The sequence below is a fragment of the Orbicella franksi genome, chromosome 7 (genome assembly GCF_964199315.1).
Source record: "Orbicella franksi chromosome 7, jaOrbFran1.1, whole genome shotgun sequence".
NCBI lineage: Eukaryota > Metazoa > Cnidaria > Anthozoa > Scleractinia > Merulinidae > Orbicella > Orbicella franksi.
Window position 1 is genome coordinate 9,838,317 of NC_138151.1, and position 15,776 is coordinate 9,854,092.

The window sequence follows — 15,776 nt, forward strand, 5'->3', positions numbered from 1 at the left end:
CCATATTTTTCTATGGGCTATAACTTTAAATGCCATAAAAACACTTTCTACGGGTTAACTGTACACCCACCTGTTTGAAAATCAAAAAATATCTCTGGGCAAATGGTTTTAAGTCGCCCGCCTTGGCCTGTGCTTCTCATAAATTTTTCCCTGAACCGCCGTGAGAATGTAAACAATTGCGTGACGCTGGCGGTCATCCTGAATACATAATTCGTTTCCAACAAACCGCGGATGGCTATCTTAGAACATTTGGGTGAAAAAAGAAAAACATAATGGGCCACTTTTAACTTTAATATTTTGAAAGTCATCGCTTTGGAAATTTCGTTAAAAACGCCAATTAAAAGCAATTTACTTGGAGTTCGGGTGTTACTGCTATGTCGTTTTAGGCTGTCGTTCTTTCTTTGATCATTTTAATTACAAGAACGAGTTCTAGAAAGAAAATCGTTCTAAGTTCATTTGTTAAGCGTAATGACAAGTTGATATTGTTAGTTTGTAGCCTTACGTGATCTGAAGGAACGCTACAGTGATTAAATTTGTATTTGTTGATTACGACGGATCGATTTTCGGTTATATCTTTTTATTTGTACCAGCACATTTAGTGCCTTTTCTCCTGCTTAAGAGTCGGAAAAAGTAAAGTAAACAAATCCTAAAAGTTTAAATCATATATAAGAGGCATGGACAGTGCGAGTGTCTCGGTAAGCTGTTAATTTGAACAATTACTGTGCTGGACGGATTGCTTTCCATGTTACGCACGTACTATACATATAGTTCATTGTGCGCGAATGTTTCTCTTTCAAACAACTGAAATGCTCAATGCTTTTTTTCTTTTTTTCTTCAGTCTTAAAACTTAAGGTTAGAGTTAGGCTAAACCCTAAACTGTTTTGGCGGCCAACCTATTTTTGGCTAATTGCTTAATCAAATTATACATATATTTCATTGAAATTCGCTCTTCTGTGACCGATTTCCGCGAACAAAACAAGATGGATGTTCGCTGTTCATTTAAGACTACAATCCTGGTCAAAAGTGTTGGGACAGTTACGGCAGATGACTTCACAGGCAGCCTCTCTTAAGACCAAAACCGCGCAAGCCCGCCTACACCGCTCCCCCTTGTCAATGTTGATAAAAATCTTGAAGAAAAAAAAAAATCCTTGATAATAGCTTCAGAATAGCCACGTTTCAAGAATTGTTCGCCTCCTAGAACAGTATTGTCGAACTAAAGAGACGATGAGATAGATATTCACGTCTTATTCCAATAATAGCGATTTTTTAGCAATCGCGTTTGGTTCCAACACAACTATCTAACCACTTTCTATTGTCCCTTTTTCCTTTTTTCCCACATCCGATCTAGTCTTCAGAATAGCCTCATTTTCATGCAACATTGCTAGGGTGGAGGGGGGTCAATTGTACTTGCTTCTATTCATCTTTTGTTCTAAAACGTTAAGGACGTAGTTGAAATCGTGGGTTTTAGCGCGCAAAAAGGGGAGGTGTCCCAACAACTTATGGCCAGGATTGTAGGTTTACACTAGAGAAAATTGTTCCGGATTCGTGATGAATCCGGACGATTTTAGTGCCGGATTGATTTTGCCGTTTACACAAAAGTGGACGAATCCGAAATAAAAACTCCCCGGTTTGGTCGTGACTCCGGAGATTTTGAATCCGGAATTTAAAGTGGGAACTTTGAATCCGAAAACTTTTGAATCCGGAGAGTTTTGTCGTGTAAACGATTTTCTCTCGAATCCGGATATTTTTTCGCCTGTGATCTTTTGAGTTTGCGGTGGAACGAAAATGGCGGATTACATGATCCAGTCGTAGTCGAGTCGTAGTCACATTGATGGCCATTTGATGGCGGTCGCTGGGTGATTACCTCGTGCTGTTTCAGGTGTAGGTAATCACTTTTTGTAATGGGTAATGCCATACTCCTCAGAAATCCAATTTATACTTTACTGCGCAGATGACGACGATGGCACGATCAAAAACCTCGACGGTTCTAGATATTAAGTAAAGACCAGAATAAATACCTGGAGGGACCTGACATGATGGATAACAGTACCGTGGTCAGCGAGTTGAAAGAAAGCTTCAGACTGTCTCAACCTACCCCTAGCCTTATTTTCGGAGGCATTTTGTTTCTCGTGGTCGAGGCAACAAACTGCTTGTTAACCATTCCATCATGAATGTTCCCGGAGTTATCGTCGTGTATAAACGGTTAAGAATCCGAATATCCTTTCACTGTAAACCTCTACTAATCCGAATACTCTAAAATTGATGAATCCAGGAACTTTTACGAATCCAAAAAAACTCCTTTAGTGTAAACCTAGTCCTAGATCGACCACTGTAATGTTTACATGATTTGTCTACCAGTGATATGATCTGCAAATTTCAGGTAATTGATCAAACAACCAAAGTAGAAAAGATGGATTTTTATTCCCAGTATGATTGAAACGTAAACGCAATTTCTTCCTCGGCTAATTCTACTCAAGAAATTCCAGGTTTTCTAGCTTGAGCATATTGTGTAGGTACAATTTTCTACACAGCTAGAAGAGCTGAGATGCCGTCACGCAGTTAGTAGTTTATAGGAATTATGGTATTTCCACTTGACTTTATCTGTCATTTTCTCTTGTTTGTCAGTCAATGATTCAATTGCCATAAACCATAGAGGACTGGTTAAGTGTATCTCTGAAACTACCACTGTATTGTAAGTTATCAGTGAAATCTATAAAACAAACAAGTGTTAAAGTCATTTCCCGGAGTACTGTAGTAACGTTCTTTATCAGGGATGTCGTGGGTGTTGCAATGCAAATGAAAAAACATATATATTTATACTAACTTAAACAAAAAAAAACATTTTCCATTATTTTATCCACACAACTTTTCAAAAATTGCTTTCATCGGATTGCTGGAAACGAATATTTTACTCGAGAGTGGCTTTCCGCGTCACGCAATTGTTTACATCCTAACGGCGGATTTTGGGCAAAATCTACGAGAAACACAGGCCAAGGCGGGCGACTTGAAACCATTTGCCCAGAGATATTTTTCGATATCCTAACAGGTGGGTGTATATTTAACCCGTAGAAAGTGTTTTTATGGTATTTAAAGTTATAGCCCATAGAAAAATATGGCGATGTTTTTATGCAATAATTCTCCTGCGGCATACTGTAAAATTTTGCGTGTCAGTTTTATCTCCTTTCGGGCCCAAAACTAACTTTGATTTATTTTATTTTTCGTTCAGACATACTACGAAGACCTGAACTGAATATAAAATTTATTGAAAGATTCTCAAGTAGCTGTTCTGCGGAGCGCGAAGCAATCAAATATTCGGAAAATTCAGCAAAACCGGAAGTAGATTTTGAGCCCAGACGGGTCGAAATCGTTTTTGGCGTATTTCTACCAAAGAAAGCTGTATTAGCAGAAACTAACTATGGTCCGTTTCTATTCTTACTAGGACCTATCTATGGACAAAATACAAGCGAAACCAATTTTTCGACTTGTGCCATTGATAGGCGATTTAGGTCCATTTTTATAGGCATTCACTCTTAAACGTTTTTTTCCAAGAACGTAACATAACAATCGCAGTCAGACTCGTACCCAGTCCTGCCGATGAGCGAGTAAACAACTTGGCCAATATCCAGCCATCACCCATATATTACTTATATCAAGAAACGAGAGACGATATTTTGCACATCAAAAAAAGAATCAATTGTTTGGTTGCAGCTGAGCTATCTTTAATGGTTTAAAAAATACACTAATGCACGACCTAACGTCAAGAGACCAAAAAGTAAGAGGACTGATTTTAGGAATTCACTGTGGTGAGAACTGTCCCCACCCTAGAGGGGATTAATTTCGTCACTGAGGAGTCCGTGGAAGGGTGTTCGTGTTTGTACAAGGTCACGCTCATCGAGTAAAGTTCGTTGTCGACCGGGGTCGAAGACGGGGTCTGGAAAAGACCAACCTATCAGAGAGAAGAAAAAAGGAGATAAATGACTTGGCTATTTCAATATTAACCTTTTTCAGGTCGTCTTTATCTCTACTGCCATAGAAATTTACTTTTTGTTTCACTGCTTGTATCGAGAATTTCGTGGTTCATCAAGGTAGTTTCTCGTTATATTTGCAATTGACAAAGGTCGAATCAACCATTGACATATTTATGCTGGTTTTCTCGATGCTTGGCCAATCGGGAAGCAGTGGTTGAAGCACTTAAGAAGTAAAGAAAAACTGCGAAAACCAGCTGGTGTTTCGAAAGTTGTGAAACCATAACGGCTCGATCAGTTGCTTAGAAACTTCGACTCGGATACAAAGGGATCTTTGAGAATCAACTGGTTGTTTGTTTCCCGATTATAGAAGAGCAAAGAGCAAGTCTAGCTGGTCCAGACAAACGTGCTATCTAATGAAATGATAAAACCAACACATACCTTTCCCGTCAGCCTCCTAAGCCGCTTTCTCATCGCCAGATCTCTACGGGCACAAAGCGCCCGCCTACATGGCCCCACGCTCGAAAACAACATTTCCCTTTCCCGCCTTTTTGCAGCCGCGCCTGCCATCAGTGCACCGACGCTAGCGATAACTTGCGAATCCGCCGCATCCTCAACGTCACGTGAATCTACTGTCTCTACCCCAGAGGGTTTATCCTTCGCCACCTGCGCGCATGCTTGTTGCACCAGCTTGGTAAGCCGCGGACCAGCAAGCGAAGAAGAGATCCCGATGCGAGAGAACACGTGACCAGGCGTAAACCGTTTGAGGTGAGACCCAGGCTCTTCTCCTGTAAATTAAAAATAGAGTCAAGACAGGCGAGGTCAATCATGTACCATGGGCGCACCTATAATTCACAACGTGACCACCTCCCAGTTGGCTCGAGAGCTCAGTTGGTAGAGCACTGCACAGGTATCACAGAGGTAATGGGTCCGAATTCCGTTCATACCTCAATTTTTCTAGGCTTTAATTTCACAGCTGCTTAAGTTGTGTATATAATTACAATAACTGCGATGATCAATCATGTCTTCGAACGTCATTTTATACGAACGGTTTGTAACTGAAATCATTTTGACATCAAGCCAGAAAGCGACTCGAGTGAGTGAATAGACTGAAACGTTCCTAATATGTTCAGTATGCAGTTCCTCTGCTTCCCTAGTTTCTGCGAATAGCTTTTTTCCTTAGTAGCCTTCGTTTCATTGTTCAAATTTCTAACTGAGAATCAGGACACGTTCCAATTTTCAAGCCCGCAGATACGTTTTCTGTCTACTCATAAGATATCCAGTTTCTCGCCGTTCTGTGACTCAAAGGAATGAATAATAAGACAGATGTTAAGTACCTGTTCTCTCCAAAGTGCTTTGTGCTGACACTAACGCGCTCCAGTCGACCTCTTCAACTGCCATGGGTGCACTGGCAGAGCCTTTGGTATCAGAAACAATTGCCCCACCCTCCTCCTCCTCGTCCCCTAACATCGCGTCAAGTTCGTCGTCGCTAATTGGATCGTAAACATCGTCGTACGCTGGCGCTGCATTCGGAACAGGCGACGCCGCTACAGTCTCGCCCTCTTTGTCGTCGGTCTTCGGCTTCTCGGAAATCTCCGGTTCGTTAATGTCCGACCAGTTGTCGTCTCCGATCGGGCTATCGTCGCTCCAATCGCTAAACATCGCTTGTGGCTCCTCGACTCTTGAAGAATCCTGCGTTTCGTCCCTTTCATCTGTCACTGTGTCAGATGATTTCTGGTCTTCGTTTTCTTTCGCTTGAGCGAGCTGCTCGTCGTTTTCGCTGCCCGGACGCTCGTTAGTTTCGGACTTGTCAACAACTGTCTCTTCGTCCTCGCCTTCGAGGTCAGCCCAGGGCTGAACGACAACCTCAGGTTGATGTTTCTTTTTCTTCTTTTTCTTCGGTGGTTTATCCCCTACCTTCACCTTCCCTTCCTCGCCTTCGGGAGCTGTTGGATGCCTTCGTTTCTTTGCCACCTTAGAAACAGGTTCGTCTTCTGACGGTTGCGCCACCTCCCCGAGATTATTTTCTGACGAAGTCGCGCCACTCTCTTCGGTCACGTTCGTTTGTTCTTCGGCCAATTCCGTGGCAACCTCGGGTTCTTCCGTCGTCGTTATGGTAGCTTTCTTCTTCTTTTTCGCGACTTTTTCTTTGATTTTCCCTTTCTCCTTCTTGTGCTTTTTCTCGGCTTTGGATGGTCTCTCGCCTTCCAACAGATCTTCAGATTCTGCGGGCGATCCTTGAGGCACTTGTACGTCCAGATTAGTTTCACCGTCAGGTTTCGTCAATTTTGCCTCCTTTTTACCGACTTTCTTCTTTTTGAGTTTTGCAGTTTGTTTGACAGGTGTTCCGGTGGTAGTGGTGGTCGCTGCTTCCTGCTGCTCACCTCTCTCACCACCTTCAGGCGCGTCTTTGATAGGCGCTTCTTCCACTTCCGGTGTTTCGCCACTACGACGCCTCTTTCCGCCTACAGGGGACTCGATTGTTGAAGCAGAAGAAGCAGTTTCTCTCGGTCGTTTTCTATTAATCGAGAAATAGAGAACATGGTGAAGGGAAGGCATGTAAGGTAAAGTCCTCTTCAAACCTAATGAAACCCGTGTTTACATGGCTTGATCTAAAAAACCGGGGTATGGTACGTTCGGAAGAGTTCGAAAACCAAGGGTTTACATGCATACTCCCAGATTTTGCACGTGTTTTAATCAAACTAGCGCTATGTGAAAAGAAAGTGGCAGGTGTTTTTTTCAGTAAGTTATTTCATAAAATAAAGCCCGTGAAACGTCGAGATCTCTTTTTACGTAGCCTACAGAATGACTACACGACAAATCAAGAGATTGCACGTTTTAAGAAAACAGTTACACGAGCTGAAATTGTGACAAGTCGTCCTAAACGGCTATTAGGACAAGCAGCAAGCAGTGCAAACGTCGCCATCAACATCTCACGTGACGCCGTCACGTGACTTCATCGTGAGACACAAGCTAATAATTTACTATTTATACACTAAGCAGCTCTAAATCATACACGGATCAAAGTGTAAATGTTATCACACCTTTCTCCTTGTCGTGTGTTCTTATCCTTCTCTTCTCCCATGTCTTCTTCATATTCCCATTCTTCCTCTTCCTCATCTGACCGGCGCCTACGCTCTTCCTCTAGCTCGCGCGGTATCTTCTCCTGCTCATGCGCCCGGCGGTCGCGTGGTGGACTACCAACTCTCCCCGGGCTCCCTGGAGAGGAAAAAGCATGAGAATACTTTGATTTTAAGGAAAACACCCAAGTTAGTGTGCTTGACTCCGGATCGAGCGGTCCGGGTTCGAGTCCTGGCTGGGGACACTGTGTTGTGTTCTTGGGCAAGACACTTTACTCTCACACTGTCTCTCTCCACCCAGGTGTATAAATGGGTACCGGCGAATTTAATGCAGGTGGCAACACTGTGATGGACTAGCATCCCATCCAGGGGGAGTAGAAATACTCCTGGTCTCTTCATGCTACTAAATAAACAAGACGAAGAACTTTACAGAAAGTCTAGGCGAAACCATTTATATGAAAGCGTGTTCCGCCTACAGGTTCATTTTCATGCAGATCAAACTCATTTTCATATGAAAGGTTTTGCACGGACTCGTTTTGAAACAGAGGCACAAAGTAACTTGAAAATGACCTATTTGCTCATTGGTTGGGTTTACTCGAGCTCCCTAATAAAGCGACATGGCGAAAACTTTTATACTACAGGCGGACGGGCCAACCTTCGATTTCCTCGCAGATATTCGGACTATTTTCTGAGTGGTTACAGAACAGCAGCATTGATACAAACACTTACCGCCTCTTCTGTCTTCCCAGTGCCTCGGCCCTCGGCCTGGAGACAACTCTCCTCTCGGACGTCTGTCTTTCTCACGTGGCTCCTCATGCGGCCGGCTCCGGTCACGTGAATCACGGGGATGATCTCTTTCACGACGGCGCTCCAGATCCCATGGCGCTCCTCTGTCGCGAGGCGAATCTTGATACCGGTCCCCTGGCGGTCGAATCCTGTCGGGGAAGCCTCGGCCACCTGTAACCAATGAAATATCATTCGTTTTAAGTGTAATCAAAGGAACGAAGGCGGAGTGGATGAGAGGTTAAGTTAACTGACTAGTCTCCTCCTGAAAAAGGGTTTATAACTATATAATAACAATAAAGCAAGGCTGATTACTACGTAGAAAACTGAACGCGACAACAACATGATAGAGTCCAAACTGAAAGCCAAGAATTGCAACCGTGGACAGCTGTGTTGACCTGGTTGGGGTTTGTCAGCAGAGTGTAACAACAAAACTAGAGCAACCAGCAAGGGTCAATTGTCCATCACATGCACATGGCGTCAGATATATGACCTCAGATGAAACTCAAATCCAACACAACTCGTGACTGTGAACAAAAGGCAAATCTGGAATATCATGTGGAAAGTCGCGATAAGCACAGACAAAAAAAAAAACTGTCCCGCAGAAAATTCATGGCAAAACCATGTAAAAAATGATCAACATATCGTATCAATGAAGATCTACGGCCATTACCAAATTTGTATTTATAATTTGTCAGGTTAATTTGAAGTAGCTTTTTTAACGCACACTGCTCGCAAGCTTAAGGCAAGACAGGCAAGTTGTCTTCTCAATAACTGTGCCGTAACCTCCTGGTAAAAAAAAAAAAAAAAGATCTCTGAGTTGCTAAAATCGGAAAGAAAGACAAGAGATCAAACGACTACACCAGACTAAGTGACCCGGTCTGAAATATTCTACTCAGATGTCTCCTCTGATTGGTTCTTGAGCGATTTTCGAATGGGAAACACATTGCGCACGAGGAAAGAGACAAAAACAAACAAACAAACAAACAAACAAACAAACAAAAACCTTGTTATAAAGGTCCACCTACCTCTACTTCCCCTCCCTCGAGGTGCACCTCTGCCGCGTTCCACGTACTGTCTAGGAGGAGGTGAGTTTCTTCGTCGACTCTCCATGGGTCGGTTCCGGTTATCAAAAGGCGCCGGGTACCCACCCCTTCCACGCATTGGCTCTCGTCCTACGCCATAACCCCCCTGGTCTCTAGGAGGACCCTGGCGATAACTTTCTTCCCTGCGACCTCCTGGAGACAAACTACGTCTTCGCTCGTCGAAGCGATGTGGAGCCCTCGGGGGTCCATGGGGTGCAGGTGATCGTCGGGATCCGTGGGGGACTGGAGGCGTCCGTCGGTGATAGTCAGGTCCGGAGGGGGGATGACGACCTTCCCTATCACGTGGCCTTTCACCAGGTCTGTCTCGTCCACGGCTAAAAGCAACAAATGAAAATTTGCGGACTTCAAATATACAATAGCCCACGAGAGCTGAAGGAGGTTTCTTTCAATTTCGTTTAAGATATTGTATTCAGTCCTGTCGAGGATAAATTTGCCACGGATGTTTCGAACATGTTTCGGATGAAAATGCGTGTTTAGCCACCCGGATTGTCAACTTAGGCAAAATTCACGTCACATGGTGGCCTATTTTTATACCCCCTAGGATTTCTGAAGCCGCAAGTGATTAATAAACAATATGACAGGAATTACGTGACGAACAAGGCCCATGGGGGATCAACTCTCTTACCCTTCCTTCATCCTATCTTAGATAGTAAAATCACTTACTTGTCTACCATGTCCTGTCGGGGAAGATCAGGCCGCCGTCTGTCCCGGTCGCCAAACTGCACTTCTCTGGTGTCCCTCTCTCCGCGTCCTTCCCAATGTCTTTCGTCTCCTCCCTCAAACGGACGCCTGGGAAAATCACGTCCGCCGCGGGACCTCTGCATATCATCCTCGTGCTCTTCACGAACGCGGCCTCGTTGATGTTCGTCGTTTCGCTCGTCTCTTCGTCGGGAACGTTCGTCATCTTTGTCTGGCTCCCGATTCCGCACCCGTAAATGGTCGTCTTCCCGCTCATCTCTTCGCCGAAGATACTCATCATCTCCGTCTGGTTTTCTCCGAAGGAGATCGTCGCCTCGGAGCTCTTCGGTTCGGCTTCGGTGATGGTCATCACTTCGTTCTGGTTCACGATCTCGCATTCGGTAAAACTCATCAACTCGCTCGTCTTTGGGGCGACTTCGCTGATGATAGTCTTCTTGGCGGTCCTCGCGATGTCGTCCTCTTGCAAGTTCTTCGTCTCGAGCTCGGCTCCTCGGGTAACCTTCGTCTAACTGAGGATGTCCTCGGCCACCTCGTGACAAGTCATGTACACTCTCTTCACCCCTCTGTTTTGAATATCGACTTTCACGTTCATTTCGCTCTTTACTCCGCGGGGGACCACCCTCATCGCGATACGGCACCGCCTCAGATCTCCCCTCGTACAATTCCTCGCGAGTTTTGTCCCCTCTAATCCTCCCAGGGGCAGTAGTTGGGGGTGGGGGAGTGTATGGTCCTCGACGGTGGAGCGGGCCTCGATCGCTTGCCGTCTGCTTCGGTAAATCATTATCAAAATCAGGTTCACCTGGTGGGGTCTGTGGTCCTCGCCTATCCCCCCTCGGTGGTGGCGGGGTCCTTTGCCTCCGCTGTTCCCCGGGTGGTGAAAGTGGGCCCCGCCCGGGGATATCCTCGGGAGATGGACTGCGTGGTGGATCTTCCTCTATAACTTTCTTCCTCCTGTCAGATCTTCCTTCCTCGACATGCCGTGTATCTTTCACCACTTCCCTTCGGCCATGCTCCGGAGTATTTGGCGACCCTTCTGATTTGTAACGCCTCTCGTGCCCTTTCGCTTTTGTTTTATATTCCGCCTCCCCTGGTGGCCCGGCAGTATGAACCTCACGGACAGGTTTCCGTGGACTTCCTTCCTCGGTGGGATCTGTGACCCTACGAGTCCTGCTCTCAGACGCATGACGAAGAGCCGGGGAATCGGAACCTTCGGGAGAGGATAAAGCTGTTCTTCGGCGTATCTTTTCCGTGGGAGGTCTTTGTTCTTCAGGAGTATACGACCTCTTATCACGCGGGATTTCCTCCCTGGGTGGAGTTCCTTGGGGTCCAATACCCGAGGGACCCGCGGGACTTGAATAAGCATCCCCGGAACTTTTGAGTGCTTGACTTTCCTTCAATTTGGTCTTCAACTGTTTTTTCTTAGCAGTGCGAGGCTTCTCTTCACCACCCACTTCAAAATCATGCTGCACACGACCTTCTACCAGTTTAGTCCTATCTGGTAGTAAATCTGTTTTTTTTCGAACTCTTTCGTCCATAACCACACTCCCCAAGCCCTCAGAAACTGGCTTGACACCTTTCCGTTTCTTCACCTCCTTAGCTGTCGGCGACAACTTGCGTTTCGTCTTCGCTTTTTTCGGTTCACCATCTGCTTTTTTCTTCTTTTTCTTGGGCGTGGACTGCGAGGAGACTGGCGAGAACTCATCCCCAGGAGAAACGGACGACTTCTCGGGATGCAGCTTGCTATGTACCACGGGAACCACTGGCTTTGGTTCTTCATCTTTCTCTTTCTTCACCTCTTTGACCTTTCTATCAGCTTTCTCCCTTGCAGCTTCCTCTTCGTCCATCAGAGCAAGCTGCCGTTGAAGATCTTGTCTCCTCTTTTCTAAATTCAGCTGGCGTTCGAAGTCCAGCTCTCCACGTTCTTCCCAGTCCAAATCGCTTCGCTCTTCTTCGTACTCCTCGTCTCCCCAGTCTTTCTCCTCCTGTTCTGGACTGAGGGTCTTGGTAATGACAACCCCGCCGCTAAGTTGCCGCTTTTTGACTTTCCTCTTTCGCCTTCTCTGTTCATCTTCATCATCCTCCTCGTCTGGTTGAAGAAAACAAAAAGTATAATGCCTTAATTAATGAAGCATACTCCTTCACATCCGTTAGTCTCATATGTCACGCAATACCTCAGTTCACTTACGGTGCGTGACGATTCTAAAAACAGCTACGAAAGAGACTACAGTGGAAACCCGTTGATCCGGTCACCAATGGGCTTCAAATCTGGCCGTACTAACGGGGTTCTTTAAAAAAGAGAAAATGACTGACTGAACGTTTGCTGGGACCAGAATATAGTGGCCGCAGTGACAAGGTGGCCGTAATAACGGGGTGGCCGTAAGACAGGGTTCCACTGTACATGTATTAATGAAGCAGGTAAAGGCTATAAACGACTCCTATGCTGCGTTAGCGGCCTCAGTATCAACATAAAAAATTCCCCTTACTGGTCTTTGTATATTTCCTATAAACCTACTTGGGAGAGTTTCCAAAAAATTTAATACCAAATAAATACCCTTGTGGTGAATATCTTCCCGATTCCCCTTACCTAATATTGTGAAGAGAGATTAGACAAAGTTCACTCGCTGAGCTTATTGAAGCTCTACGAGGGAGCCCTGTTAACAAAGTCACTTTGTTTCAAACATTTGATTCATAAATGAAAGTGCTTTGGTCATGATTTTCCAGCTGGTACTACAGTTAGAATGCGAGAGTCCTTTGAGTTTTGTGTTTCTCGGCATGAAAAATCCCCTTGAACCATAAACTGTACTGTAAATTCATGCACCTTGTTTCTGATCCTTATAATTATGTGCAGGACTGTCAATAAGTTTTGAGTCACCTGTAGCCTCGATCTTCACATCCGCAACAAACTTTGTGGGTGAAATGCATCAACTACAAGTAATTTCACCTGAAACATGAAGGGCCCACAGCTTAAGGCCTTTAACAACAGCCCTATACACTCTCACCTTCAGACGAATCTTTCTCCATCTGCTGTCTTCTTTTAATCTTCTCACCCTTCTTCCCAGTGTCAGACGATTCTTCTAAAGATCTCTGCCTCTTCTTTTTAATTGGAAGTTCTCTTTCTTCATCATCTTCAGGTTCTAAGCTGTCAAGACTTCGAGTTCGACCACCCATGGCCTCATCATCTAAGAAAACAACCGCAAATCAATAACTTTATTATTTATTCCACATATCATTTGGTGGATCTATATCATGCCTGTTTGATGCAAGAGCTTTATCAAAGCTTTTAACTTGGACTGATTTACAAAAAATGTCAAAAAATGTAAAATGTGACTTGAAAGGAAAACACAAGGTTATCCCTATGTAAAGGAGTCCCCTGAAAAGTACAAGTGAAAGACTAAAATAAATAACAAAATTATATTTTCATATTAAAAACTTTTAGATTTGAAAGCAGAATTTAACTTGGATTTCAATATTAAGTTAAAGCTTTTGCCTTCCACTACATTCCTTGGCAGTTTGGTTCAGAGATTAACTCCCTAATGAAAAAGAAATATTTATATTCAATCTCGTAGGTTTAATGTAAAGTTTGTACATTCCCTAAAACCTTCGATGAACATTTACAGGGCTACCAATGGGCCTTCCCATATACAATAAAACAACAATTTTGAAATGTAAGACATACTGAGGAAACGAACCATACCTCTTTCTTCTGATCTTTGTGTGGCATCAATGGCAGAATGGCCGACATAATAAACACCAGAAAAACAGTTTTTAGCCTTTTCATTACCAGTAATCAACTGTCTCTAGTTTATTTACTTCTCCAATAGAGTACAAATAATAAGCAAAACAAGTTTAATCTAGGTATTTACACTTTATAGTCCTCTTGGTTCTGCTGGGTAGGCTTAACACAAAACACAGTTGAAAGGTTTATGAAATCCGATAGAAAATCGAGCAATTTCAGTTTTTAATGGACAAAAATCTGGTACCAGAACAATTTTAAGTATTTTATAGTCCTTTTTACATTTTCTTAAAGCTAAAGTTATAAATAGTTGTCTGAAATAACACCCAGAACAATTTCCCATGGGAATGAGAAAAAAAAAAATTCAAAGTTCAGAGAAATTGTGCAAATACAGGCAAAATTTCATCATCAGTTTCATTTCTTCAGTACTTTCAAGTGCTTCATATGAAGTTCACCATTTGTTTTTGACATCTGGTGTTGCTTAAGAAATGATTTTTTTGGAGAAGATATTTAGAACATTTGTGCAGAAGTTTGTAATACGATGTAAATAATCTTGGTACAAAGTTTTTGTCCACTTGTTACTCGAACTTCTGGTGGATTCCATCTTAATTTAAAGAACAAAAAAAGGGTTGGATCATAAATCTTTTACTATATATTTCAGTGTGTAACTGCAAATTTTTAATGGTCATTTACATTTTGACTGGCCCTACAGACTCAACAAAACACTGCAAGAGTTCTGAAAATATATCAATAGCCACTCTACACACTAAAATGTCTAATAGGATACACTGTATAATGTTATGTACTACCAGAGAGCTAGGGGGTGCTAAACTATCATTATCATCATCATCATAAGCTTTATTTATACACAGCATCAAATTCATACAAAATGTGCTCTTCCGTTGAGCCGTGTCTAACTATTTACCTAAAAAATCCAGAAATTTCAGATAAAAGACAAATCAAACAGTACTTCTCTAGGCCACTGTTAAATCCATCCAGAAATTGCACACTACATCGTATCTGTTTCTTTCAGTTTAAATGGCATGCCTGAAAACTAGCTAGTTGTAGTTAAGTGCACTGACCACTATAAACATTCAACATCTCATGTACTCCTCTTTTTCTGTTCTTAAAAGGGTTGGCATGTATTCCCTTGCCATTACCAATCCCTCCCCCCCTCTTAACCACCGCCAGTTTTCAGGTCTCTTATATTAACATGGTAAGCACTGTCTCATTTGGTTGGTTTGCCAATTTTGAAAAAAAAAATCCTTACCGTTAGTTTTGACATTCACAGCAAACTGGTTAGGTGATCGCTAAATAATTTGGCGATTATCTGAACCAGTTTATTCTGACTGACAAGTGGTAAGCACTTGGGTACTACTAATAATGATAATAATAGTACTCTAAGCTTTAAGCGTTTGGCCCAGGATACAATGCAGTGGTCCCACCCAGCACTTGAATTCCAGTAGACAGGCCAGGTTTATAGAAGAATAAAGAATGTGCTGTGTGTTAACAAGTATATATGAGCCTTACCTGTCAACATCACTTCTCACAATACTCCTCACACTCTTTGTTCTTTGTTTTGGTTCGCTATAAGGCCCATGACGAAATTTACAGTTTCTTCCAAACTGACATCTGCCATCCCGCAGCCAGTTTCTACATTTCTCAGGAGGATAAGGCTCCCTAATTCTTGATCGCTAGAACAAGAATTGCAAAAATAGACTTAAGTGACAACTCAGGTGAATTTGGAAACTTAGCAAACTTAGCCTCAGCCTTTTTCATTTCAATCTACCTCTGTAGATGATGAAGAGAAACAAAAGTTGACATGAATTTCTAAAAAAAAACTGCTCCTAAACATTATATTAGCTTACGTACTGTATTATTGTGTATGGGATACATAGACTGCAAAATAAGTTAAATCATTTTGATACATTTAAGCTTATTTTATAGCATTCCCAACAACGGTCGGTGTAAATATCACAGCCACAAACCATTAAACCTAATTAAGTTTCACTTAAGCTCACTACACGGAAGCTTACTTAAATTTCGGTACAATGTTTCCATGGCGCTGAATCTATAACCCCTTAAATGCTTTATTTATCTCCACATAAGTAAACAGATTTTACCGCATGCAAGTGATGGATGCTAATAATTAGTCAACAATTAGTCGACACGATGTCAATTTCAATGAAAGCTTACTTCGCTTGTTCCAGGACCCAGACGATCAAAAACACTCCGTCTAGTTCCAGAGCTTGAACCTGAACTCTGTCCACTTCCCTCTGGCAGCTTTTTGCCGCCTTCTACTGTGACCTTGCGCGTCAAACGTGTTCCGGACATCTAGAATAACGAAAAACGTTTCATACGCAAGCTGCATTTACGTCTGGTCTTCTGTCGCCATTTTGGTACTCGGTAG

At 43.2% G+C, this 15,776-nt stretch overlaps 1 protein-coding gene across 1 annotated transcript; it reads right to left on the reverse strand.

Annotated features, from left to right (window-relative positions):
* Window positions 1-3,690: 3,690 nt before the first annotated feature.
* On the reverse strand, window positions 3,691-15,754 carry LOC145493257 (uncharacterized). The gene is made up of 11 exons (XM_081472681.1): window positions 15,563-15,754; window positions 14,897-15,060; window positions 13,328-13,341; window positions 12,633-12,812; window positions 9,598-11,719; window positions 8,857-9,248; window positions 7,775-8,002; window positions 7,010-7,184; window positions 5,303-6,483; window positions 4,407-4,753; window positions 3,691-3,946 (listed from the first exon to the last, which is right to left on the reverse strand). Exons 1-11 carry the CDS (start codon window positions 15,698-15,700, stop codon window positions 3,788-3,790), a joined length of 5,100 nt encoding a protein of 1,699 aa, XP_081328807.1. The 5' UTR covers window positions 15,701-15,754; the 3' UTR covers window positions 3,691-3,787.
* Between the last annotated feature and the right edge of the window lie 22 nt (window positions 15,755-15,776).